This window comes from Chenopodium album, chromosome 24 (assembly GCF_948465745.1).
Source record: "Chenopodium album chromosome 24, dcCheAlbu1.1, whole genome shotgun sequence".
In the NCBI taxonomy this organism is placed as follows: domain Eukaryota; kingdom Viridiplantae; phylum Streptophyta; class Magnoliopsida; order Caryophyllales; family Amaranthaceae; genus Chenopodium; species Chenopodium album.
Genome location: NC_137857.1, coordinates 33072729 through 33097343, shown reverse-complemented (window position 1 = coordinate 33097343; position 24615 = coordinate 33072729). Strand labels below are relative to the sequence as shown.

The window sequence follows — 24615 nt, the reverse complement described above, 5'->3', positions numbered from 1 at the left end:
CTACGATGTAATCAATGTAATAATGCAATGCACATAATTTTCAAAGTTTGGCACAATAATTCAAAGTTTGAAACTTGATTAGAACAGTATAGTTGGACTAGCTTATAAATAATACAAGTAATCAATATTTTAATATCATTTAAACATTATTATTAGATATAATGAGAAGCCAAACCTTATTTTTCTTCATCATTTTACTCAATATATGTTGCTCCATAATAACAATAGTAGCAACTACAAATTACCTTCCTAGAGGTTCTTCCTTGAATGTTGAAGATGCTTCTTATAAACTTCTCGTCTCACCCGACAAAACCTTCACTTGTGGCTTCTACACTTTCAATGACACCACCAATGCCTATTATTTCTCAATTTGGTTCACGAACTCGAAAGAAAAAACCGTTGTTTGGACGGCTAACCGAGAGAAACCCGTCAATGGCCGAGGCTCGAGGCTCACTCTAAGGAAAGATGGTGCGTTGGTCTTGACTGACCTTGATGGCTCAAATGTCTGGCAAACGAACACTTCCTCAACAACTGTCAATCGAGCCGAGCTTCTTAACTCCGGGAACCTTGTTCTTAAGAACACAAGTGGTAATATACTTTGGCAAAGCTTTGATTTTCCTACTAATACTTTGCTCCCTACTCAACTCTTTACCAAAGAAACTAAATTGATTTCGAGGGTCAACCCTCTAGTTTTTGCTTCGGGCTATTTTAGTTTCGTTTTTGATAATGATAATGTGCTGAAAATGGTCTATGATGGTCCCGAAATTTCGAGCTTATATTGGCCTGATCCTGATTATAACATCTTTCAAAATGGTAGAACACTTTATAATAATAGTAGAGTCGCGTTTTTTGATGAGATAGGGACTTTTGTTTCGAGTGACAAGCTTCAATTTAGTGCTTATGACATGGGTTTTGGAATTAATAGGAGATTAACAATGGATTATGATGGGAATTTGAGGCTTTATAGCCTAAATAATGTGTCCGGGTTGTGGGTCATAACATGGCAAGCAATAGCTCAACAATGTCGAGTTCATGGTTTATGTGGTAGAAATGGGGTTTGTGTTTATTCACCTCAACCAAAATGCTCTTGCCCTCCATACCACGAACCCACTAGCTCGACTGATTGGAGTAAAGGATGCAAGCCTAAATTTGATAGGAATTGCTCTGACTCCCAATTCCTCGAGATGCCTAATGTTCGTTATTTTGGCTTTGATCTTAATAGCACTACAAATGTTTCTTTCGAGCATTGTAAACAGCTTTGCTTGGGGGATTGTCGTTGTCAAGCGTTTCAATACGTCGCTACATGGGGAAGGAAGTGTGTTACAAAATTTTCCCTTTTTAACGGACATAGTCCATTTCAGGCTAGCATTTATCTCCGGATTCAAAAGAGGGTACATGGATTAGAACCCAATAACACCCTTAATGTGTCGCGTTTAGATTGTGGTGGTGGCAGGGAACCGAAAATAGTACTTCTGCCCAATACATATTATGTCACCTCGAAAAGTTTCAAATGGGTTTATATTTACTCTTTTGGTGGGACAATTGGAGCATTCGAAGTCATAATTTTTGCTGCAACCTGGTGCTTTCTTTTCAGGAAACATGGCATTTCGGCTTCTTTGGAAGAAGGGTATCGAAATATTTCTAGCCAATTCAGGAGCTTTAGTTATAGCGAGCTCAAGAGGGCAACAAAAAAGTTCTCGCAAGTTCTAGGGAGAGGAAGTTTTGGAGCTGTTTACAAGGGTGTTTTGGTTGATGACCGAATAGTGGCAGTAAAAAAACTAGAAAACATGATTCAAGGGGAGGAAGAATTTTGGGCTGAAGTGAGCACATTTGGTCGGATCAACCATATGAACTTAGCCCGAATGTGGGGTTTTTGCTCGGAAGGGGTATACAGGCTCTTAGTCTACGAGTATGTGGAAAACGGATTATTAGATAAACACTTGTTTCGTCCTCCACTTGTACTAGTGATACCGTTCTTGCTTGGAAACCGAGGTTCAAAATCGCGATAGGAACGGCAAAAGGCTTGGCTTATCTTCATCATGAGTGCCTTGAATGGGTTATTCACTGTGATGTAAAGCCTGAAAACATTCTCCTAGACAACGATTACGAGCCAAAAATTTCAGATTTTGGCGTAGCAAAGTTATGCCAACGAGATAATGGTCATGGTTTGTCCAAATTATCCAAAATTAGAGGCACGAAAGGGTATATGGCTCCTGAGTGGACAACAAACCTTCCTCTTACTGCAAAAGTTGATGTTTACAGCTACGGAGTTGTAATACTAGAGCTCGTGATGGGAATTCGACTATCAAGTTGTTGTGTAGAAGATTGTCTTGGTGACGAAGGAATACATGAACTGGCAACCTTTGTGAGATTAGCGAAAACAAAGATGCAACAAGGTGGACAGGATTCATGGATGACGAAGTTTGTCGATCCGAGATTAGAAGGAAGATTTAACAAAAACCAAGCTGAGAAAATGATAGAGATCGGACTTATATGCGTGGAGAATGACAGGAATAAGAGGCCAACTATGGAATCAGTGGTCCAAATTCTTGCAGATTATGAAGATGAACTTGCAGTAGTGTCTATTACTTCAGATGATCATTTGTGATTTTATATATGTAACTTTCTTTTTTAAAACAATTATTTATGTAACTTTGGATGATGAAATTGTAATTTTTTTTTTTTTGTTTGAAAGTTATAATTAAGTAAAATCATAAGCATAGTAACACTTCTTCAGCTTGTGTACTGTTGAATGAAAGGCTTTGGTAAAGTGATCCATACATTTATCGAAAATTTCAAGCATACATTAAGAATGTGAAAATACTAGTTATCTACATGATTATCAAATTTGACATAATTGCTAGCTAGCTAGTTATTTATCGTATCACAAGTAGTACATTGTTGGCTTAGGTGGTTCCATGATCTCCACAGTGCCTTCAAGCATTTTAGCCACCTTTCCCATCGACGGTCTTGCCTCGGGTTTCTCTTGAACACACCATAAAGCAGTTTTCACCATTCGATCAATTAATTGAAAGTGCACCTTATCATCGTAAGAGTGTTTTATTTGACAGTCCAATATTTCCTCCATTTTTCTCTCTTCGATTGCCATTTCGAATGCCCACTTGGGAAAATACCATTCTTCACTAGGAATATTGACAGAATTTCCTTGAATCATGTTTCTTTTTCCGGTTACTATTTCTAGCAAAACCATTCCGAAACTGTAAACATCAACCTTTGAGGTAACACTCGTACCAAGATGGTTATACCATTCAGGCGCTAAGTAGCCTCGTGTGCCACGGACTCTTGACATAGTCACTAGTTGCTCCTTCTTCTTAAGCTTTGACAAGCCAAAATCAGCGACTTTAGGGCAAAAATCATCCCCTAAGAGTATGTTCTCAGGCTTGATGTCACAATGTAACACCCATTCCAAACACTCTTCATGTAAGTATGCAATAGCCCTTGCCACCCCAATGGCAATCCTATACCTGATATCCCAATCGAGCATGGGTCTTTGCTCAAGGCTCGACGTTGAATCAATCTCATGGTTATTATCCCCATCATTCCTCTTATTATGGGTTGGTCTAAAGAGATATTTAGCCAATGACCCATTTGGGACATGTTCATAGACCAAAATTCTTTGGCCCTTTTCGTTACAAAAGCCCCATAAACGAACCAAATTGAGATGGTGCATACGTGCTATGATAGTCACCTCGGCCCAAAACTCCGAATCACCACCGGTGACATTTTTCAAGCATTTAACAGCCACCGGACGACCATCTTGCAACTTCCCTATGTAAACATCACTAAAGGCACCGTTTCCTATAACATTTTCCTCAGAGAAATCTTTTGTTGCTGATTTAATCTCAGCATAAGTAAACCTTTTGGGCCCAGTTGTTGGAAGTAGCCCAAGCCCAAGTGTTTGGGCCATATCTCTATACTTCACATACCTCTTCAAAAAGGCCCAAAATAAGAGCACTCCACTAGCAATCTCAAAAGTGAAAATGACACTTACAATTATGATATTCCAAGTTGTGTTGTTGGACTCTCCGGACGGGTAGGGTAAACTAATAAGGGTCGGGCATGTGGTGTTGAGCAATTCCGACATACCTGTGAAATTACTTTGATGCAATTCGGAGTTGGACACTCTAAGGTAAAAGGACATTTCCGTATCAGGGGACCAATAGCCATTCAATAATTTCTCAAGTTGGAGTACGCAATAGCCTGATCCATCATACTTAAACCCAAACCCGAGGCATTTGTGATTTTCCAAACACATAGAAGAGCAATTAGCAAAGCTAAATGTCATTAAATTTGTTTGGTTCGACCCACCTGAGTAGTTAACATAATCAAGACGCAAAAATTTGCTTCTTGAAGGATCAATGTTGGGAATCTTGATCACACACGAGTCTGACGTAGGGCTTCTCATATAACCAGGTGGGCATACACATTCGTAACCCGATAAAGTTGACCCATCACTATAACAAATATAACCCGGCCCACATAAACCATGTACTTGACAAATCTCTAGCAATGCCTCCCAAACAGGGATCCATATCCCCTTCTTTGAGTTAAAAGTAAGGATCCGAAGGTTCCCATCATTTCCCAATCTGATCATTCGAATCCGATGCTTCCCAAAATCCGCCAAATAAATCGGGTTTCCATCTGTTACAACCCGCCCATCAAACCCAAAACTCACAAGCCGATTTGTAAGGGACCAATAAGTATCCGACCCATTAAAAACCAAGTTTTTCAACCCGGTAAGACTAAACTTCCCATTTTTAGTTTTTAAAACAATACTTGTATTTGTTAACGTTTGATTGGGAAGCAAAGTATCAGTTGGGTAATCAAAACTCTGCCAAGAACCAAACACCAAATTCCCATCATCCCTGAGAAACAATCCGGTGGCGTTCGAGTTCACTGAAGTTGGGGTTGACCATATTGTGGGCCCAGAAGAGCTTTTGATTAGCCGAAGCTGACCATTAGAAGTGATGATCAAGGAAGCCGTTGCTTGAACAGGGATATCCCAGTTGGCAGACCAAACTATGGTTTGAGCAGATATGTTGTGGTACCAAATTGAGAATGTATATAGGTTGGAAGAACCGGGGAAATGTCGAAAGCCGGCTGCGAAAGCCGAGCTTGGAGAGACAAGGGTTTGATTTCGCAAAGGATGCCATGGGGAGTTTGAGATGGAGAATGAGGAGATAGATTGAACAGAGGAAAATGAAAGCAGAGGAATTATTATGAAAATGAAAAAAGAGAGTGACATTTTAATGGAATATAATGGTAATATGAAAATGAGGAATTAATGAGATGATAGGATGATTGTGTTACTTTGTTTTATAGGCAACAGTACATTTGAATTGTATTCTTTGGTTGAGGGAAAATTTCATGAGAATTGACGTAAAAATAGTTTGTGTATGAACCTCGACTGTGCCACTACTAGAGATTAGTATGTCGGAATTGGAGTTTGGGCGGGTGAATAATGCCTCAAACGTAAACATAATTGTTGTACTTGTTAGATAGGTAAAATTTTAATTAATTTAGATTTAAGAATGAAATAATAGAGGTCACTTTTTACATTAATTTGGCTATCTTCTTAATTGTATGAAATAGATAACCAAATTTCATTAAAGATTAAGCAATGTAAATTCTCACAATTTAGCAACTAGTAATATTTTTTTGTCAATAAACTATAGTTTAGGCCAATTGGATCTTAATTACAAGCTAGATAGTAGTGTATTATGTACTTCAGTAGTTAAACTATAATTAAAAGGCCAATAGCAATGAATATGCTTATATAATTATATTTGATTATATTTACAGAATTACAGATAATCTTAATGAGGTAAATAAAAAAGAGTGAAGGGAGTGTTGAATAAGGCATAACAAGATGTAATTGATGGGACTACAGTCTACAGGCCCTGTTCTACACGTTTTTAATTTAGACTTTTCAAAGTCTTTTGTTTAGGCTTTAGGGTGTAGAGAATTACACTTCTAATTTTAGGTCTTTCTATGCAATTAGCAATTTTATCACTCTCAAAGTGTACAGCCCGCTAACCCGGACCGGAAGAACCTGAGAGAGGTTCCAGCCTAGTAGGGCCTTTCTCCTCGCAAAAAAAAAAAAAAAAAAAAAAGAAAAGAAAAAAAAAAGAAAAGAAAAGAAACATGCAATTAGCAATTTTATACTTCATAAAATTATGGCACTCAATGTGAGTAAAGGGTAAAAAACTAAATAGATAAAACCCTTTGATATACCATCGTATTTAACAGTGGGATATTGGCCAAAAGGTATAATTGAGGGCATAAGGTTGTATACTTGTATTTGATTTTTTTTTTTTTTTTTTTTTTTTTTTTTTTTTTTTTTTTTTGACAAGAAGGTTGTATACTTCTATTTGATTGATGGAATACATGTCAAGTACTCAATACGCCCTAAATATTCTACCAAGTCAAGGTCTATAATTAAATTGGTCAATGGTCATTTATTCATTTGCTTTTATTTTTCAATATTCGCGATGCATGTAATAGAGTATACAATACTTCCGAAATTGATGTAAATTACCATAGTACTGCTTTGATCAAGTTGTACAATTATGTGCACCAAAAAAAAAAAAAAAAAAAAATCAAGTTGTACAATTATTTACTTGAGGCAAAATATTGAATTAATGTACTATGATTGACCTATATCATTACTCCGTATGCAACAATCCATGATGTTGGTGCCTTAACTTCTCAATTCTCATGTACATACCTTAAACCCTTGGAAAATCAGGTCTCTTCTTTACCCTTTTTGTGTAAATGACATTTATATGGAAGATAACTAGATAAGAAAAGAAAACAAAAATCCTAAATTTGGAACACAATACAAATGCATCCTGATCCTAGTGCAAAGCTATTTTTACAAGAAGTTTCCCAACAAATAATATTAAGTATTGTCCTTGAAGAGTAGAGTAGTGTTCACACTAAATACCCTAGCTTGTTTGATCCCTATATTGCGTACTTGCATGTACTCACTACACCCCTTATTGTTTGCACCGTTTGATCCAAAAAGCTTCCACAAAAAGTAGGCTCATATGGTGCATACAAAAAGGGATTGAGGGAGTAATACATAAGTTACATTGTATGTTCATAATAAAATCACAAGGGGAGTAGTACAGTGCATGTGCCATCGGCAAGAGCTGAGCATACTATTCTATCCTTATTTCTTACCAACCTATCTTATCACGGTCATTTGAAGAAGCGAGATTAACTAATTACATTAGAAAGAGGAAGGGTTAAGTCTACTTATTTAATTTCTAATCCCTCATGAAAGTGTACTCAACATACTTTCATATACAGATTGCTATTGTATTGATTGTGGTACTCGATTATCCTCAATAATTGATAACATTGTTATATGTACGTACTTTTTGTTTTGGTTTTAAGTATCGCAAAGAACTTAAAATTTATTCGGAGTTCTCAACATTCCCACCCCTTCATTATCTATTAAACATGAATATAATCATCGACCACACCTTCGTTATGGCTTAGAGGCGATGAGATACATAGCTACGTACACGCTCTAGAGAAGTGAGTCCAGAGTCTGGACCACGCGGTGCATATTCACAACTTATTAGAAGCAGTCAATGCTTCACATACATAGCTATTATGCAATAACATGCAACAATGTATGCTCAAATCAGGCAACCAAAGTACGTATTATTGATTCACTAATTTACTTATTATAGCTAAGTAATGTCTCTCGCCATGAAAATCCAACCCCTGATCATTTACTTCTTCAATTCTTACGTCAAAGACGCGGTTGCAAACTTTCTCATTTTCCTTGACAAACTCTTCACTTAGCTTGTTGATTCTTCATACACTTTCAATGAATTGTACTATGATTGACATAAAACTTATAGAACGTATTTAAATATCTATCTATCTACTTTATGACAAAATTTATAGCTATTGAATTGGTTGTGTCATAAATTCTCATGTCTAATAACAAGGACAAATAAGGTAAAATTGGTATAAACCACCTTTTTGTCCGACTTTTTTGAAAAAACCACCTTTTAAGTTTTTTTTTTAACTAAACCACCTTTTAAGTACCTAAATTTTTTATTGCACCACCCCTATTTCAAATCTAACATATTGCATCTCAACCATCCACTTCCAAATCATCAACCATAGCAAATCTTTCCCTTCCATATCAACCATCCACTTCAATTACCTCAATTTAGGTTTTGAGAATAAACAAATATTACAATTTAATTTTGTAGCAAAATTAAGTGTGGTTTTTTAGAGCGTTACTCAATTTAGTCATGCATATACATAAAGGGGAGGGTCAAATGTTTTTGGAGGTGAACAAAATACATGATTTAGGAGTGAAAGTCACAAGTTGTGGGTCCCTTTGATGTCTTAGTTAATTTTTTTGTCATGATTTGAAATAGGGGTGGTGCAATAAAAAATTTAGGTACTTAAAAGGTGGTTTGATTTAAAAAAAAAACATAAAAGGTGGTTTTTTCAAAAAAGTTGGACATAAAAGGTGGTTTTTACCAAATTTACCGACAAATAATAGTCAGATTAATTAGTATAAAAATTTGTCTTACCGATTGGTGTGAAAAATGCAACTATTTACATTAATAAACCTTTTTTATGATGATTAACTAATTAATGATTTACATATGCAATATTGTATAATTAGTATTGCGTCTCATTTTGTTTAATCCAAGTATTTACATTAGACATTATGTGTTTAAAACTTGACTCCGAAACAATAAAAAGTCAAATTTTAGGGGACAAAAGGAGTATCGAATCGTCGATTAGAGAACGACTAGTCGACTATGCATGCCAGACCCATCATATACGTCTAATGCATGTTACATATATCATTTCTTTGACATCCGTACTTAGCTTTAGCCTTGAGTATGGACCACGATGTTAACTAGCTAGTTTAAGTAGTCAATTTTTGAGATCTTCCCTAATTCACTACCCCACCTAATTGCTTATTATAAATTGTAACATAACATATTATCATGCACCAATTATTTATACTAACGTACGTACGTAATTATTATTAATCACTATGACAACCAAAACTTTCATCTTCTTCTTCCTTGTTGTTAGCTCATATTTCTTTGTTCTAGCATTATCATCCTCTAGCTCAAACCTTCTTCCTAAGGGCTCTTCCTTAGACGTCGAAGACACGGTTTCGAGCTTCCTTACTTCCCCTGACAAAACCTTCACTTGTGGCTTCTACACTTTTAATGAAACCACCCATGCCTATTATTTCTCAATTTGGTACACCAATTCAAATGAAAAAACCGTTGTTTGGACGGCTAATCGAGACAAACCCGTTAATGGCCAAGGCTCGAGGATCACCCTAAGGAAAGATGGTGCCTTGGTCTTGACTGATCTTGATGGCTCAAACGTATGGGAAACAAACACTTCCTCAACAAGCGTTAATCAAGCCGAGCTACTCGAGTCCGGGAACCTTGTCCTTAGGGACAAAAGTGGTAAAATTTCTTGGCAAAGCTTTGATTTTCCTACTGATACTTTGCTCCCTAATCAACCTTTTACTAAGAACAAAAAATTGGTATCTCGAATTTCACCCTTAGAGTTTTCTTCTGGATACTATAGTTTCTTTTTTGATAATGACAATTCTTTAAAAATGACATTTGATGGTCCTGAAATTTCTAGTATATATTGGCCTGATCCTGATAACGATGTCTTTACAAATGGTAGGACAAATTATAATAGTACTAGGGTTGCAAGTTTTAATGAAGAAGGAACCTTTGTTTCTAGTGATTTGTTTAAATTTAGTGCTTCGGATTCGGGTTTAGGGGTTAAAAGAAGGTTAACAATGGATTATGATGGGAATTTGAGACTATATAGCTTGAATTCTTCGTCGGGGTTATGGACCATAACATGGCTAGCTGTTACACAACAATGTAGTGTGCACGGTCTATGTGGTAGGAATGGAATTTGTATTTATACACCTCAACCAAAATGTTCATGTCCTCCTCATTTTGAACCCATTAGTTTAAGTGATTGGAGCAAAGGCTGTAGGCCTAGATTCGATAGGAGTAGTCACAATAATTCTCGTTTCGTCGAGGTACCCCATGTCGATTACTATGGTTTCGATCTTAATGCTACACAAAATGTTACTTACATAAAATGTAAAAATCTTTGCTTAAAGGACTACCGGTGTCAAGCTTTTAAATACATTCATAGGGGAACTATGAAGTGTTTAACGAAAGGAGCTCTTTTCAATGGATACAGAGCCAAAACTAGCTTACATATGAGGATGTCAATAAGGTCACTACCATTATTAGAGCCTAAAGTTGTCCTTAATGCATCGCGATTGGAGTGTGGAGGTAAGGAGCCGAGGATAGTACCGTTGCCTAATACGTACTACGATGCCTCGAAGAACAACTTTAAGTGGGTGTATGTATACTCATTTTTAGGGGTGATTGGAGTAGTTGAAATGATAATTCTTGTTGCAAGTTGGTGTTTTCTATTTAGGAAACATGGAATTTCGGCTTCTTTGGAGGAAGGGTATCGGACTATTTCTAGTCAATTTAGGAGCTTTAGCTATAACGAGCTTGAAAAAGCAACCAACAAGTTCAAGCAAGTTCTAGGAAGAGGAGGATTTGGAGCCGTGTACAAGGGTGTTTTGGCCGATGCTCGAGTTGTGGCCGTGAAGAAATTAGAGAACATTGTCCAAGGAGAGGAAGAATTTTGGGCTGAAGTAAGCACATTTGGTAGGATCAACCATATGAACTTAGCTCGAATGTGGGGATTTTGTTCTCAAGGGAAATACAGGCTATTAGTCTATGAGTACGTCGAAAATGGTTCTCTAGACAAACATTTGTTCTCGTCCTCCAACGATTTCCTCCTCGAATGGGATAGAAGGTTCAAAATTGCCTTAGGCACGGCGAAAGGCTTGGCATACCTTCATCACGAGTGCCTCGAATGGGTAGTCCATTGTGATGTTAAGCCCGAAAACATACTCCTAGACACCGAGTTTCAGCCTAAAATCTCGGACTTTGGCTTAGCAAAGTTGTGTCAACGCGGTGGTCATGGTTTGTCCGAATTGTCCAAAATCCGTGGCACAAAAGGTTACATGGCTCCTGAATGGACAACAAACCTTCCTCTTACAGCAAAAGTCGATGTTTTCAGCTACGGAGTGGTGATCCTAGAGCTCGTACGAGGTAATCGAATGTCGAGCTGCACGACAGGCTATGATCATGATGATGAAGAGACACCGGAACTAAAGACTTTCGCGAGATCAGTAAAGAGAAAGGTGCTAGACAGAGATGAGGACGACGACTCATGGATGACAGAGTTTGTAGATCCGAGATTGGAAGGGAAATTCAGCAAGACTCAAGCTGCTAAAATGATTGAGATAGGGCTTTTATGTGTTGAAGATGACAGGAATAAAAGGCCAACAATGGAATCAGTTGTTCAAGTTCTTGGAGAATGTGTAGATGTAGCTGATGCAGTGGATGACATAGAACCTTAAAGTATTACAGAGTGAAATTTAACGAGATATTATCGTATATGATGTACTGTTTTATGTTCAAGACAATTTTAGCAGTAGTTTGTAAGGATATAATTATAAATTGTTGTATGTTTAAGTGTATTTGAGATTAATTTTTAACCTAGTCTTTAATCTGATTATTGAATGATTTATCTTCAATAAATTTGATCATGTGAAAACTAAGGGTTGCCAAACTTATATTTGTCCCTATTATAGTTATGCTTGTTGACCACACTGATTAATTGTTTTCAATCCAATCTTTATTGTTTCAATATTTTGTGTAAATTACTTACATGTATAAACTATGTTACTCGGACACGGGTACGGGTATCCGATATTGGTACGGATCCGAGTGTCCGATACGTCATTTTTAAAAATTTAGGACACGGGGACACCGGCTAAACTTTGGACTCGGGTACGGATACGGCAATAAAATTTTTTAAGGAAAAAAACCGGATAATTAGTGCAACAAAATTAAAATATTCATGAAAATTGATTACATAAACTGATAAACACATAACAAAAGAAGTCTTAGAATAAAAACTTAATATCCCAAACAATACGGACTACATAACAAAAGAGTGAAAGACCAAATGTACTGAACAATATATCAAAAGATGTTCTTCAATTCTTCACTTCATAGTTTTAAACTTCCAAAATTCCTTCAGCAGCTCAAGGATGACTAAAAAAAACACTTCTTCTCAAAGGTCATTAAATGATATAGCTTCAAATTCTGGTTCATTGAGGGAAAGGTCAGCAACTTCTAACAAGCTATCTCCATCAATATTATCTCCCCCTTTAAAACCATGCAAACAACAAAAGTTAAAATAAATAAAATGAGACGTTATTTACAAGTTGAACATGAAAATAATAAATAAATAAATGTTACCAACTTACCAATATCCCAATATTTGCTTGGTCCCTCTGTGTAATCCTTTTGCTTTCTAGAGAGCAATCGTAAGTTGTTGTGAATATAGACAAGAATTTCCAAGCGTAGAGTATTAAGCTTGTTTCTTTTGATACTTTGGATGCCCCCATATGTGCTCCAATTCCTCTCACAACAAGAAGAAGAAGCGGGTTGTGATAGCAGCTTGAACGCAAGGCTTTGCAACATTGGAGCACCTGAGCCATAATTGGACCACCATGACATGGGATCTTCATATGCCCTTGCTGCCATGACATGAGGTTCATTAAAGAACCCTAAACCCCCAGAAAAAGCTCCATATTCAAGAAAGACTTTCCGAGCATCATCGGCATTTGGGAAAAGCCTTTGTAAACACGCGTTTCTGTTTCTTGAAACCTCTTCATCTTCATTAGGAGGTACTCTTGGAGTGCTGCCTCCCCCTTGAATCCATTCTTGAGTGTAGTATTTAGGAACTAAAGAATGTGCCAAGCAATGTAAAGGGGTATTGCTTTTGTTCCACCTACTCTCAATGACTTTTTGAATAGCATCATAAAATGGAGACTGCCCTGTGAGAAAATCAGCATCTTCATGATCGAAAATAACTTTTTTCACTTGTTCGATCATCGTATCCCACATGTCATACACCAAATGTAAGACACATGAGTCTGTATCAGCAGCCCTCAAGAAGTTCATCATGGGTAGTGTAAATTCAAGAAAATAATCAAGTCTATCCCACCATCCATCACTCACCAACAAATCCTTAACCTCCCTCGCCTTAAGTTCAACATAACCCTTCCCATTGACCTTAAATTTCTTCCAGTCAGCATCCATCACAGTTTTTTCAAGAGCATCCTTTACCTTTCTTAGCCTAGTTGCCATCACTATCTTAGACCCAAACCTAGTTTCAGCAACCTTTAAGAGTCTTAAATCAGAATAACGTTCAAAAATTGTTTTGGACAAACTATGATTTTGAATAAAATAATTAATTTCATCAACTTGCTTCACTAAATCTGAAATCCATTGACACTCTTTGAAATAGTAAAGTTGTTCGGAGTCTTTCATAAGTAGGAGGAACAAACCCATGCAAGTTTCCATTGGCTAGCCTTTGACAAAATTTTCTGAAGTAAGGATTTCTTGCTAAGTTGAAAGAGAGCATACCCGTATAAAACATCATAGCACATTGTTTGTCAGCTTCTTCCCTTTCTAACACATTGAAGGATAACTCCAATGTACCTTTTCTTTTCTTTGAATGAGCTAAATCCGAACCTTCGGGAAGAGAGATGTAATCCTGCTTTTGTTTGGCGCTTAAATTACGAGACCTTTTCTTCTGTTCAGCTTCATCATTTTCCCTCTTAATCTCTCGATATATGTCGTCTGCGATTGTGCAAGGTGAAACACCCAGGTTGGGAATTTTAAGCAAATGCCCTTTCACTTTAGAATAAGAACCACTGACTTCTTTGTTGCAATACTTGCATCTCCACTTCCTGTTACCACCTCCACCAGCAGACAATTGCAAAACTTCGACATGACTCCACAACGGTGTATCGTCAAACCCTTGATTCTTAGTTGGTCGAGGCATGAATGCTGGATACAATTATAAATTATAAGACAAAATTAAATTAATTAAATAATACAAATAAATAAGAAAGTATAAAAATTGATAATATATTTAGAAGATAATCATATATGTAATTAAAGATTATCAAAAGAAAATTAATCAGGGGAATTTGATTCCTATGTACCTTGATTCTCAATTTTGTGGAATGTTTCAGCATATCAAATTTGTGAAACATTTTATTTTGATGGGGTGTTTTATATAGAAGACTATGGAGTAAACTGTAAACCAGTAGGCAGTAGTTAATGAGGGAAGGGGAAGAGTCAAGGAGGAATAAGCATGAGTAGTCAGGGAAGAAGAAGGATTAGAAAGAATTTAAGACCAAAACCTTTTATTGTGCATTTGTGCATCACACGTGGGCTTTTCCCAAGGTTTTGGTCTTATCAAGATTTTTATTTTATTTTTAATTTTCAAAGTAAGGAAAAAAAAAACGTATCATCTATTTATCTATTAATCAAATTAATGTATTACCGATTAATCAAATTGATAATCAATAAATAATTTGATAATCAATCAATAAATTGATAAGTTATTGATCTTGTAACTTAGTAGTTAATCAATCGATAAATTGATAATACATTGATCTTGTAACTTCGTTCGACTTGATTCTAAATAGGTTAGCCAATAACTTAATATGAACAATTCCTTAGTTATTGATCAATCTAATCAATCAGTCGTAATACGATCGATCGATCAATAACTAAGGAATTATTCAATACTTAGTTATTGATCAATAAGTTAACCAATAACTCAAAATAAATAATATCTTTATTGTTGATTGTTGTTCTTATAGTCTTATAGATATTATTCACTACTTAGTTATTGATCAATCGATATATCGTGTTACATTGATTCGATTATTTCGTATTACATTGATTCTCAATAGGTTAGCTAATAACTCAATATAAACAATTTCTTTGTTGTTGATTGTTCTTATAGATATTATTCAATACTTAGTTTGATCAATCGATATATCGTATTACATTGATTTGGTTATTTCGTTCGACTTGATTCTCAATAGGTTAGCTAATAACTCAATATAAACAATTTCTTTGTTGTTGATTGTTCTTATAGATTTTATTCAATACTTAGTTATTGATCAATCGATATTCGTATTGCATTGATTCGGTTATTTCGTTCGACTTGATTCTCAATAGGTTAGCTAATAACTCAATATACTACCTCCGTTTCGTATTAGTTGCAACTTTGGGGTATTATTTGTGAGATATATAATATTCCAAAGTTGCAACTAATACGAAACGGAGGTAGTAAACAATTTCTTTGTTGTTGATTGTTCTTCCAGATATTATTCAATACTTAGTTATTGATCAGTCGATATATCGTGTTACATTGATTCGGTTATTTCGTATTACATTGATCTTAATAGGTTAGCCAATAACTTAGTATGAACAATACCTTTTTTGTTTATTGTTGTTTTTATAGAGTTGTTTCAATACTTAGTTATTGATCAATTGATAAATCGAGAATTTGTTGATTCGGTAATTTTGTTTTATTTGATTCTAAATATATTAGCCAATACTTTAATATGAATAATTCCTTTGTTGTGTATTGTTGTTCACTTGTTGTTATAGAGTTATTTGACTTATTTCAATACTTAGTTATTAGTCCATCGATAATACATTTCCTTATAACTTAGCTCGCTATATTAATCTTTAATAGGTTAATTGATTTGGAAAATTAATTGATCAACTATAAATTTTCTTCTTGACTCTACTAAATATTACAATTACTTAATTGATCTAAAGAATAAAAACAAATATTTACAATTGATTTATAACTAATAAAATAAAATCATATAAAAAATAGCGAAGATAACCTTTCTTTTTATGTCAATTGAAGTATAATTTTATAAAATTTTTTATTTAAATAATGTATAAGAGAACTGTGATTTTGATTAATAAATTAGATGTGATTTTACCACCAGTAAAGTGTCTCTATGTCATTTGAGCTTTTTTTTTAGACTAATAAATTACAATTGATTTGTACAATGGAATGTTTTTAAATTTATACATTAAAGCGTGCAAAATATAAACAATATCCTTTTTTTTTTGTTTTTTTTTTTTTTACAATAGACTACTACAGTAGTAATTGAAATTCTAATTAATATATGTTCAAAAATTGTTTAAAAATACCTGGTAAAAAACATTCAAGAATTTTGAAGGTTGTTTTTTTTAAAGATAAACTTTCTTACTTTTTGTTCGCTATTTTATACGTCATTTTTTTAAATCTGTACTCCATCTATTTTTTATATAGTGTACCATATATTTTTTTTGAGTAATATTTAATTATTTATTCAAGTTGTTATACTTCATTTGGATTTTTTTTAAACAAAATGTATACTCCAGACTCCAGTTATATATACTCTGTATTGAAGTTTTTTCACCATAATATATCAAATATTTTCTTGATAATCAGAAATCTTTTTTTTTTATTTTTTTTATTTGGCAAAGATAAAAAAATTTATTGAGTCTATTTTTAACTAATTAAGATAAATAATATAATATTTAATTTACACAATACGAAGTATAAAACCTTGAGATAACTTTCTTAAAAAAAAATACTTGGGATAGCTTGTTTGGGAAGCCAAACCATTATTATTAAAAAAACGAGTATCAGTGTACCACAAAACCTTTCTGTACCAATGTATTGGAAACCACAAAACCTTTTAAATGTACAGTACACTTCAATAAAAAATAAAAATAAATGTACATTTGTACAGTACAAAATTTTCTCCGCATCTCTTTCTTGGAAACCAGAAAATAAAACCCTAGATCTTCTTTAATGGCCGCATCTCTTCTCTGAGTTATCTTCTCCGCCTCTCTCCTCTTTCTCCGCCCTCTCTCTCCTCTTCTCAGTCTCACTCTATCTCCTTTCGTCTTCATCTCTTCTTTCTTCCGCCCTTTCTCAACTTTCACTCTCATCTCCTCTTTTCCCCACCAGCCCGCATCACCATCAACTAAGGTTTCGAGGTTTTTCGAACTCCATAAGGGCATCAACTAAGATTTTTCATTTCGAACACCATCAACTAAAGGGGTTTCATGTCAAATTCGGCCATGAAAACTCTAGATCTAGAGTTTTCATGGTCGAATTTGACCATTAAAACCCAAAACCGACGTTTTTTTGGTGTAATGTGAGGACGTGAGGTATGTTCTCTTTTTATTTCGTTTAATTTGGTTTAAGTTTTGTTTTTCAACTTTACTTTAATGGTGGTTTGTGATTGAAATTGTGGTGGTGGTAGGTAGTTATGGCCTTTTGGGTCGATCTGGGGATGAAGGGTGGTGAAATAAGGTGGGTTGTGGTAGGTGCGGAACTGCATATCTAGGTTAGATGTGTGGTTTTGTTTGTTTGGTTTTTGATTGGTGTGGTTTGGTTCGGTATTTTTTGCTTCTTCATCTTCTTTTCTGCTCTAGCCGTACCCGAGAGCCAATCGGAGTATCCGGAACGGATTTCATACCCGAGTCCGTGTCGGGTCGTACCGACCCGGGTATGAGGCCAAAAATGGCGTGTCCGAGTAACATAGTGTATAAAACTGTAAAATATAGAGGAGAACGTTTCACATGTCAATTTCATTGATAGCATTTTGTAGTCCTTCCTCCACATACTTTTAAAGATGAGTAAAAATATAAGGTACCTCCCTCTGTGTTTTAATAAGTGTTACAGTAAAATAAATATTATTGTATAATACATTGTTGGATTTGTTGTGTAAAATGTATACTTTCGTAAAATTAATTTTCTTATTATTTTTATTAACATATGATTTGATAAATTAATGATCAAAGTCATGTTTCAACATGCGTGTTTGGTCAAAGTATAACACTTATTAAAACACGGACAAGTATAGAATTATCCAATATTTTCATTATCCCTTCAACTTTTATGCTTTTTCTTAGGCTTTTCCTTAGACTAGGGCAACTAACGCGCGCGATGCGTGCACATAGCTAGTCATATCTAGTTACTCTTTCGGCTTGGTCTTAAAAACACAAATTTAGTTATTGGCAAAATTAGTGACAAAAAAATATGTACACAACTATGTTTATGAGTATAAATATCCAAGACAACTAACATTAATGCATGAAAGCAAATAAGTACGTAATTAAATATTTCAGAGGGTATAATTGTCCAAACACTATTCATTAAAAAAACTTGTACATATTAATGAGGGTATATACGTAAATGAACATTTTAAAGGGTATAATTGGCATTACACTATTCATAAGAGTAAGTTTCTACTTTTTATAAGTTAGGGAATCTTGCAATAATGACTCCATCTTTCCCACATATGAGTATATGACATAAATGGACAGCAATTAAACATACTTTTTTTTCCTTATTATTTCTCTCTTTCCACCTTTTACCCAATACTTTTTTTTTTTTTTTGACAAATAATAATAATTCATTGACTACTTATTACTTTATTAGTCTACCAACAATTACAAAATAATACCTCACATGGTAAGCACTAGGTTTTTTTTTTTTCTTTGAAACAAAGTAGGCAGTAGTTAGTGGGGTGTTATTTTATGAAATAATTAGAAAAAAAATTGCTACTTGTGTCCAAAAATAAATAATCAAATCATAGTGATATATCAAATTATCAATTGTTTCAAAAAAAATATAAAAATTAAAAAATAAATAAAAAAATTATCAATATAAGAAGTTGAAAATGAAAAATGTAGACGATTCACAAATTGAAGCTAAGAATTGTTAAGTGATCACCAAAAATAACTACTAACATTAAGGGATGGCTCGACGGGGTCCACCACAAAATAGAGTAGGGATCGCATCGATAATTGAAGAAAATGGAAAACCCCTTTTAATTCACAGATCAAACCTCCCAATTTCCAATCGATCATCAAACATAAAAGATACAAATTATACAATGGTGATTTTTGCGAAAAGATTCGCAGGAAAGGTTGCCATTGTTACAGCTTCTACTCAAGGAATTGGATTTAGCATCGCTGAACGACTTGGCTTAGAAGGAGCTTCTGTTGTTATTTCTTCTCGTAAACAGGTTACTCAATTCACTAAATTTCTTTCCAAATTCGAATTGGAATTGAAATTGGAATCGTTTGATTTTAATTTGGGTTTGAAATTTTGATCATATTTGTAAAATTTTGTTTCTTAATTTCCTCTGGGTCTTATCTATTTTGCTGATTTTATGTGAATTTCTGTAGTTCTTGGGGTTTTTTAGCTTGAATTTGAAATTGGGTTCGTTTGATTTTTGATTTGGGTTTGAAAATTTGATAAATTTTTTTTATTGTGGAGTTTTGTCTTTAATTTCATCTGTGTATATTAAATTTGATTTAATTAAACTAATTTTGTAGTTCTAGATTATTTAGCTTGGAATAATAGTTAACGAGTCTTTTGTATATATCTGGTTTTAATCAAATTTGATGATTTTTTATGTTGTTGAATTTTTAGCTTGAAATAGTTAAGTAGGTTCATTTGATTTGATTTGGGTTGTTGCAGAAAAATGTGGATGAAGCAGTTGAGAAGCTAAAGGGTAAAGGGATTGATGTTTTCGGTGTTGCATGCCATGTCTCAAATGCTCAACAAAGGAAGAATTTGATAGATGAAACTGTAAAGGTGCCTTTTTTTATCACCTTGATTTTGTTTTTGCTTTTGTTTTTTCGATGATTTCTATGTTTACATTGATTTTATGATTTTTTTCTAATTATAGAATGAATCATGGTTGTTGATTATGCACTATGATGGGTTTCGAGATATTTTATTAAGTATTTCGGTATATTAGTGCATCTAATTCAAATTTTTACTCAGTACCTATTTGATCATGAAATGTTGTTCGAAATTGATTAATGTGTCTTTGGTACCCCCAAAATGTCACCCTGACTGTGAGATAATGGCGTGCAATTGAAATAGATAGATTGTAAAGTTCTCAAAATTTTAGCTTCAAAATGAACTAGGGAACTTCTCCTGATGTTATTCTTTTATAATGCTCTCTAATCTCTAAAGGCATAAGCTTTTTTAAGGAGTGACTTGCTCGTTAAGGAGTGACTTGCTATCTTGTAAGAATATCTACCAGGATTCTAGGAATAACTTTTCTGAAATGCTATAGCTTTCCTTCTATATTTTATTAAGTTTTCAATGGCATTCTATACTACGGAGTAGTATTTGTTGCTGTCTTTCTGTAAACTGCTTTCCTGGTGAGCTCACAGAAAGTGCTTTCTTGCTTGCAGAAATACGGGAAAATTGACGTGGTTGTATCTAATGCAGCAGCTAATCCTACTGTGGATCCGATTTTAGATGTACCAGAATCTGTCCTAGACAAGTTATGGGAAATCAACGTCAAAGCTTCAATACTCCTTCTCAAGGTAATTTCAGTAAGAAGCTGGATTAGTATATTGCTCCCTCCATCCGAAATTAGTTCTCAAGTTATCAAAACATCTCACAAGTCATAATTAATGATATAACATGAAATTAAAAATCCTCCTGTAAAAAAAAAAAAAAAAAATCCACCCTTTAATTGTTAGTTGTGTTATATGTTATATCTAGTTTTCCCTAATATTCATGGGTTTAATTGAAAATCCATACTGTTCTAGCAAATGTGACTTAACTTATTCTGGACATTCAAAATTAGGACTTTGTTGAGGGAGTAAATCAGAATGTATGAGTTGTTGACAGGGCCGGCTCATAGCATGAGCACAATGAGCGATCGCTCAGGGCCCCACTTTGAGGGGGGGCCCAATCATTTTTTATAATAAAAAAAATAAAAAAAATCTAATTTAGTACTTTTATAAAAAATATATGTATATAATTAAAACAAAGCAAAATCAGAAAAATATGCTTCAATATATTTGTTCCAATTCAAGCATTCTTAAAAAATGAAAATAAGATACTAAGATAGGTATCCTTCAAGGTTTTTTTTCCCCTCTAAGCCTCTCACCTCCCAATCTTTATAACTTTGTCTCTTAAAATTCTTTGATGAACTTATATACTACGTAATTTTATTTTTTTTTTTTGTTCAAAATAAGATTATGAAGCATTAGAGAAAAGATGAGTCCAATTGTGAAAAACGTTAAAAAAAATTTAGCAAAAAGAGCAAGTTAACCCAATCTCAAATGACTTAGAATTTGTAATATACACCCGAGTGTAGTACCGTACACCCAACTAACCTAAGGTTAATTTGTTTTCTTCATTTCATGATAAAATGAAAAACGATCATCAAAATGAGAATAAATACTCATGGGTGTATGACTGTACAGGACACCTCTCCAAATGACTATCATGTATTTGTAATTAATTTTAATAAACTTTTTATTATAAAATTCACGAAATAGTTGATTGATGTATTTTTATATAATACAAGTTTATTGTTTAGGCCTTAGGGGCCCCTATTTAGTTTTCGCTCCGGGCCACAAAAATGTCCAAGACGGCACTGGTTGTTGACATGTCAAGGCTTGTGCTGCATGTGGTGGGCTATCTTTTGTATTACTAGTATGCATATTTGGTCTAACTGACTATATTGTCTCTTCTATGGAGGCTTAAGTTTCTGCCATATTCTTTGGCTCTTTGCTCTCTGCATCACATTTTCAAAATATTTAGTGCTACAAATTTTCCCAATCTCTTTACCCTTCTTCAAAACAGGTCGATTGCTCTAGTAAAAATTTGCCAATTGGAAGCGTTGAAAGCATGGGCAATATAAAAAGTCGAGCAGAAGTGGACAAGAGCCTTTTTCTCAATTGTTGCTTCCTATGGATAACCTGATTCCAAGGATTCTTGAATTTTGGTAGTCACATACTCACAATTACATGATAGCATCTAACATACTAGTAGCCACTTGTTCAGTTTTCTGCAGTTTGGTCTTACGTGTACAAGCGTGTCTTCCATTAAGTACTTATTTTTCCACATATGGATAATGGAAAGTAATTGACAAGCCCAAGTAATTACTACGTATTTTCCGTTGAATTGTGTTTTCTAATGATTTGTTTCCCCACCCCCCTCTCCCTGCTCCCTTGGGTCAGTGAGTTGTATCTTCACATTTGCTGTGCTGCAACTGTTTCTAACCTTCAAATTCTTATATGTCTTCTTTTTAGGATGCTGCACCCCATCTGACCAACGGCTCTTCAGTGGTTTTCATCTCATCAATTACTGCTTATCAACCCCCATCATCTATGGCTATGTATGGAGTGACAAAAACAGCTCTTCTTGGACTTACAAAGGTACTAGTTTCAAGTCTTACAATCTGGATGCCATATATTCTGTATGTAAAACTAATACAAAGTTTATGATTCATATCATACTCCCCTGTTCTTGAGTAGGCATTGGCAGCTGAGATGGCCCCAAAAACTCGTGTCAACTGCGTTGCTCCTGGTTTTGTACCTACCCGCTTTGCTGATTTCCTCACAAGCAATGATTCAATTGTAAGTATCATTCTAACACACTTTCACCAGAAGTTTATAATGTACACAACCTTGAAATGGTAGCTAATGTTATGTGGAAACTATAATGTCAGAGGAAAGCTATTGAAGAGAAGGCACTACTTAATCGACTTGGAACCACTGAGGACATGGCAGCTGCAACTGCCTTTCTTGCTTCTGATGATGCCTCTTATATCACTGGAGAAACATTGGTGGTTGCAGGAGGCACTCCATCCCGCCTTTAATTACATTTAAACTCACCTTTTTGTTTGCATAGCAGTTGAAACAAGATTAATAAATCTAAATGTTTTTTTTAATTTTTCATGATTTGCATTTAGTATAGTCTTATAGTTATTGAGGCCAGGGAAAATCAGAGCTCACAGTAACCCAGAAAAATTCCCTCTTATGAGCTGTTAGGAATTCCGCCACCTAAATAAAGGGTCTGGAGAGCATGATTTATGAACACGATAGGTATTATACGAAAGAAAGCCATCTCTGTTCCCCAACAATCTTTACAAGGACTGTAAACTTAGAGTGGTTGTTCAGATACAAGACTGAATATTCAGATACAGCAGACAAGAAGCAGTTGTTCTGCCTTGTTCAACTCAAATCATCAAATGGCAGATAACTTCAAAGCAGCAAACAAATCACATATCACCACAAACAAAAGCTCCTCATAAAATAGCAAAGTATTTATAGATCTATTGTACACATTTTATCGAATTCAGCCTTCATGCATTGTATTAATATATCTGATTTTGCCTATTCAAAAAATATATATATATATCTGATTTTGCATGAATGTGTTAAAATTTGTCAAGTAACTTATTACATTTCAATTGAGGAAGAAGATGAATGATTTACCTGGAAGTTGGGGGAGTTGGATTTCTTGGTGATTTTTTTTTTTTTTTTTTTTCATTCACTGGTATATCCATTTAAGGTTCTAAAACAGAGTACTGACACGAAATTTAGACGAATCCTTTGAGTTAAAGTTTGTGTTCGCAGGACTATACAAAGCTTGTATCATCACATTAACTGCTGCTTAGCTAGCTAGCACAAATAATCAGGAAAACTCATATATCTGATGCTGCAGTAATTCCTACTGTATATGCCATTTCAGAGTTCAGACATACAAGAATCAGTCCTGCATAAGCAACTGATTAACTCAAAATCAACGCGAAAGCTTCTGTACTTCTCGTCAAGGTATGTTCTGTAAGAATTGGAAAAGCTTTGATGATTTATCTTCAACATGTTCTACATGAAGCTACTATTAGTTCAAGATTTACAGTATGCTAACATGTCAGTGTCAAGCTCAAGATTAATGTATTGTTTAAGCCTATAATATACTCCCTCCGTCATTATATTTTTGCATTACCAAAATATGGGTCAAACTTGAAAAACTTTGACCTTAAATTCTCCTCGTTGGACAAAAAAAAAATAGTCATGTGAGATCTTATTTGGTTCGTCTCATTATAAACTTAATTAATATCAACAAGTTTTGACACGTGTTTTGGAGATTGCACAAAGTCAAATGGGGCAAAAATAAAAGGGGGACAGAGGAAGTATTTAACTACGGAGTAGTTGGGAGTGATAATTGACCTGTTGTCATATACAGCATATTAGCATAGTATTGGTGGCTATACAAGGGATTCGAATGGCGGCCTAACGAAAAAATATATCAAGTAGTAATAAATTTCATAGTTTATGAGTATAGAAATGGTTATAAAATAGGCTGTACCTTTTGGTATGCACCAAGAGGCCATTTAACATGTACCATTTTTGCAGCTATATATATAGGACATCCGTATCTCTAGTCCATCACTCAACTCGACACAAAAACGGTGTAGTAGTAGAGATGATGAAGAAGAATGGTTGCGTCGGTTTTGTTCTGATGCTTGCTTTTCTGCTGCTGTTAACTGCACCTCAAACCACGGTGTCTGCTCGCCAACTTCTTCCCCTTTCAAACATTGTTAACACCAAGTCTCTCGCTGATACAATATGCTATATGTGCGAGGACTATAACTATTGTTGCGGAACATGTGTTTGCTATTTCAATGTCATTGATGGGGAGTTCATATTTACTTGTGACAAAGAAATTTGTGATTGATCAACCAATACAATCCAACAATGTACGCTTGTTCAAACGTAATATAAATAAGTTGTACGATCTAGCATGATA

At 34.6% G+C, this 24615-nt stretch overlaps 3 protein-coding genes and 1 pseudogene across 3 annotated transcripts; 3 read left to right on the top strand and 1 right to left on the bottom strand.

Annotated features, from left to right (window-relative positions):
- The first annotated feature begins 161 nt into the window (after positions 1 to 161).
- On the top strand, positions 162 to 2688 carry LOC145612437 (putative receptor protein kinase ZmPK1; annotated as a pseudogene).
- A 196-nt stretch (positions 2689 to 2884) lies between these two features.
- Positions 2885 to 5296, bottom strand: LOC145612600 (G-type lectin S-receptor-like serine/threonine-protein kinase At2g19130; the record flags this gene model as incomplete). The annotated part of the gene is made up of 1 exon (XM_081667940.1): positions 2885 to 5296. A coding segment is annotated over one exon (2412 nt), but the record flags the coding sequence as incomplete, so codon positions are not given.
- Positions 5297 to 9064: 3768 nt separating this feature from the next.
- On the top strand, positions 9065 to 13547 carry LOC145610883 (putative receptor protein kinase ZmPK1). Its single transcript, XM_081666147.1, has 2 exons — positions 9065 to 11464; positions 13494 to 13547. The coding sequence occupies exons 1-2, from the start codon at positions 9065 to 9067 to the stop codon at positions 13545 to 13547; spliced, it is 2454 nt and encodes an 817-aa protein (XP_081522273.1).
- A 5172-nt stretch (positions 13548 to 18719) lies between these two features.
- LOC145611193 (tropinone reductase-like 3) lies at positions 18720 to 23238 on the top strand. Its single transcript, XM_081666483.1, has 6 exons — positions 18720 to 19069; positions 19528 to 19644; positions 20256 to 20390; positions 22113 to 22238; positions 22338 to 22439; positions 22532 to 23238. Exons 1-6 carry the CDS (start codon positions 18800 to 18802, stop codon positions 22679 to 22681), a joined length of 900 nt encoding a protein of 299 aa, XP_081522609.1. The 5' UTR covers positions 18720 to 18799; the 3' UTR covers positions 22682 to 23238.
- The last annotated feature ends 1377 nt before the right edge of the window (positions 23239 to 24615 follow it).

Excerpts from the sequence above, each read along its gene's own strand:
- LOC145610883 (XM_081666147.1), top strand. The coding sequence starts at position 9,065 with ATGACAACCAAAACTTTCATCTTCTTCTTCCTTGTTGTTAGCTCATAT. Across the intron at positions 11,465-13,493 it reads TTCAAGTTCTTGGAGAATGT|GAGGAACAAACCCATGCAAG; the intron begins GTAGATGTAGCT and ends TTTCATAAGTAG.
- LOC145611193 (XM_081666483.1), top strand. The coding sequence starts at position 18,800 with ATGGCTCGACGGGGTCCACCACAAAATAGAGTAGGGATCGCATCGATA. Across the intron at positions 19,645-20,255 it reads TGATAGATGAAACTGTAAAG|AAATACGGGAAAATTGACGT; the intron begins GTGCCTTTTTTT and ends TCTTGCTTGCAG. Across the intron at positions 20,391-22,112 it reads CTTCAATACTCCTTCTCAAG|GATGCTGCACCCCATCTGAC; the intron begins GTAATTTCAGTA and ends TCTTCTTTTTAG.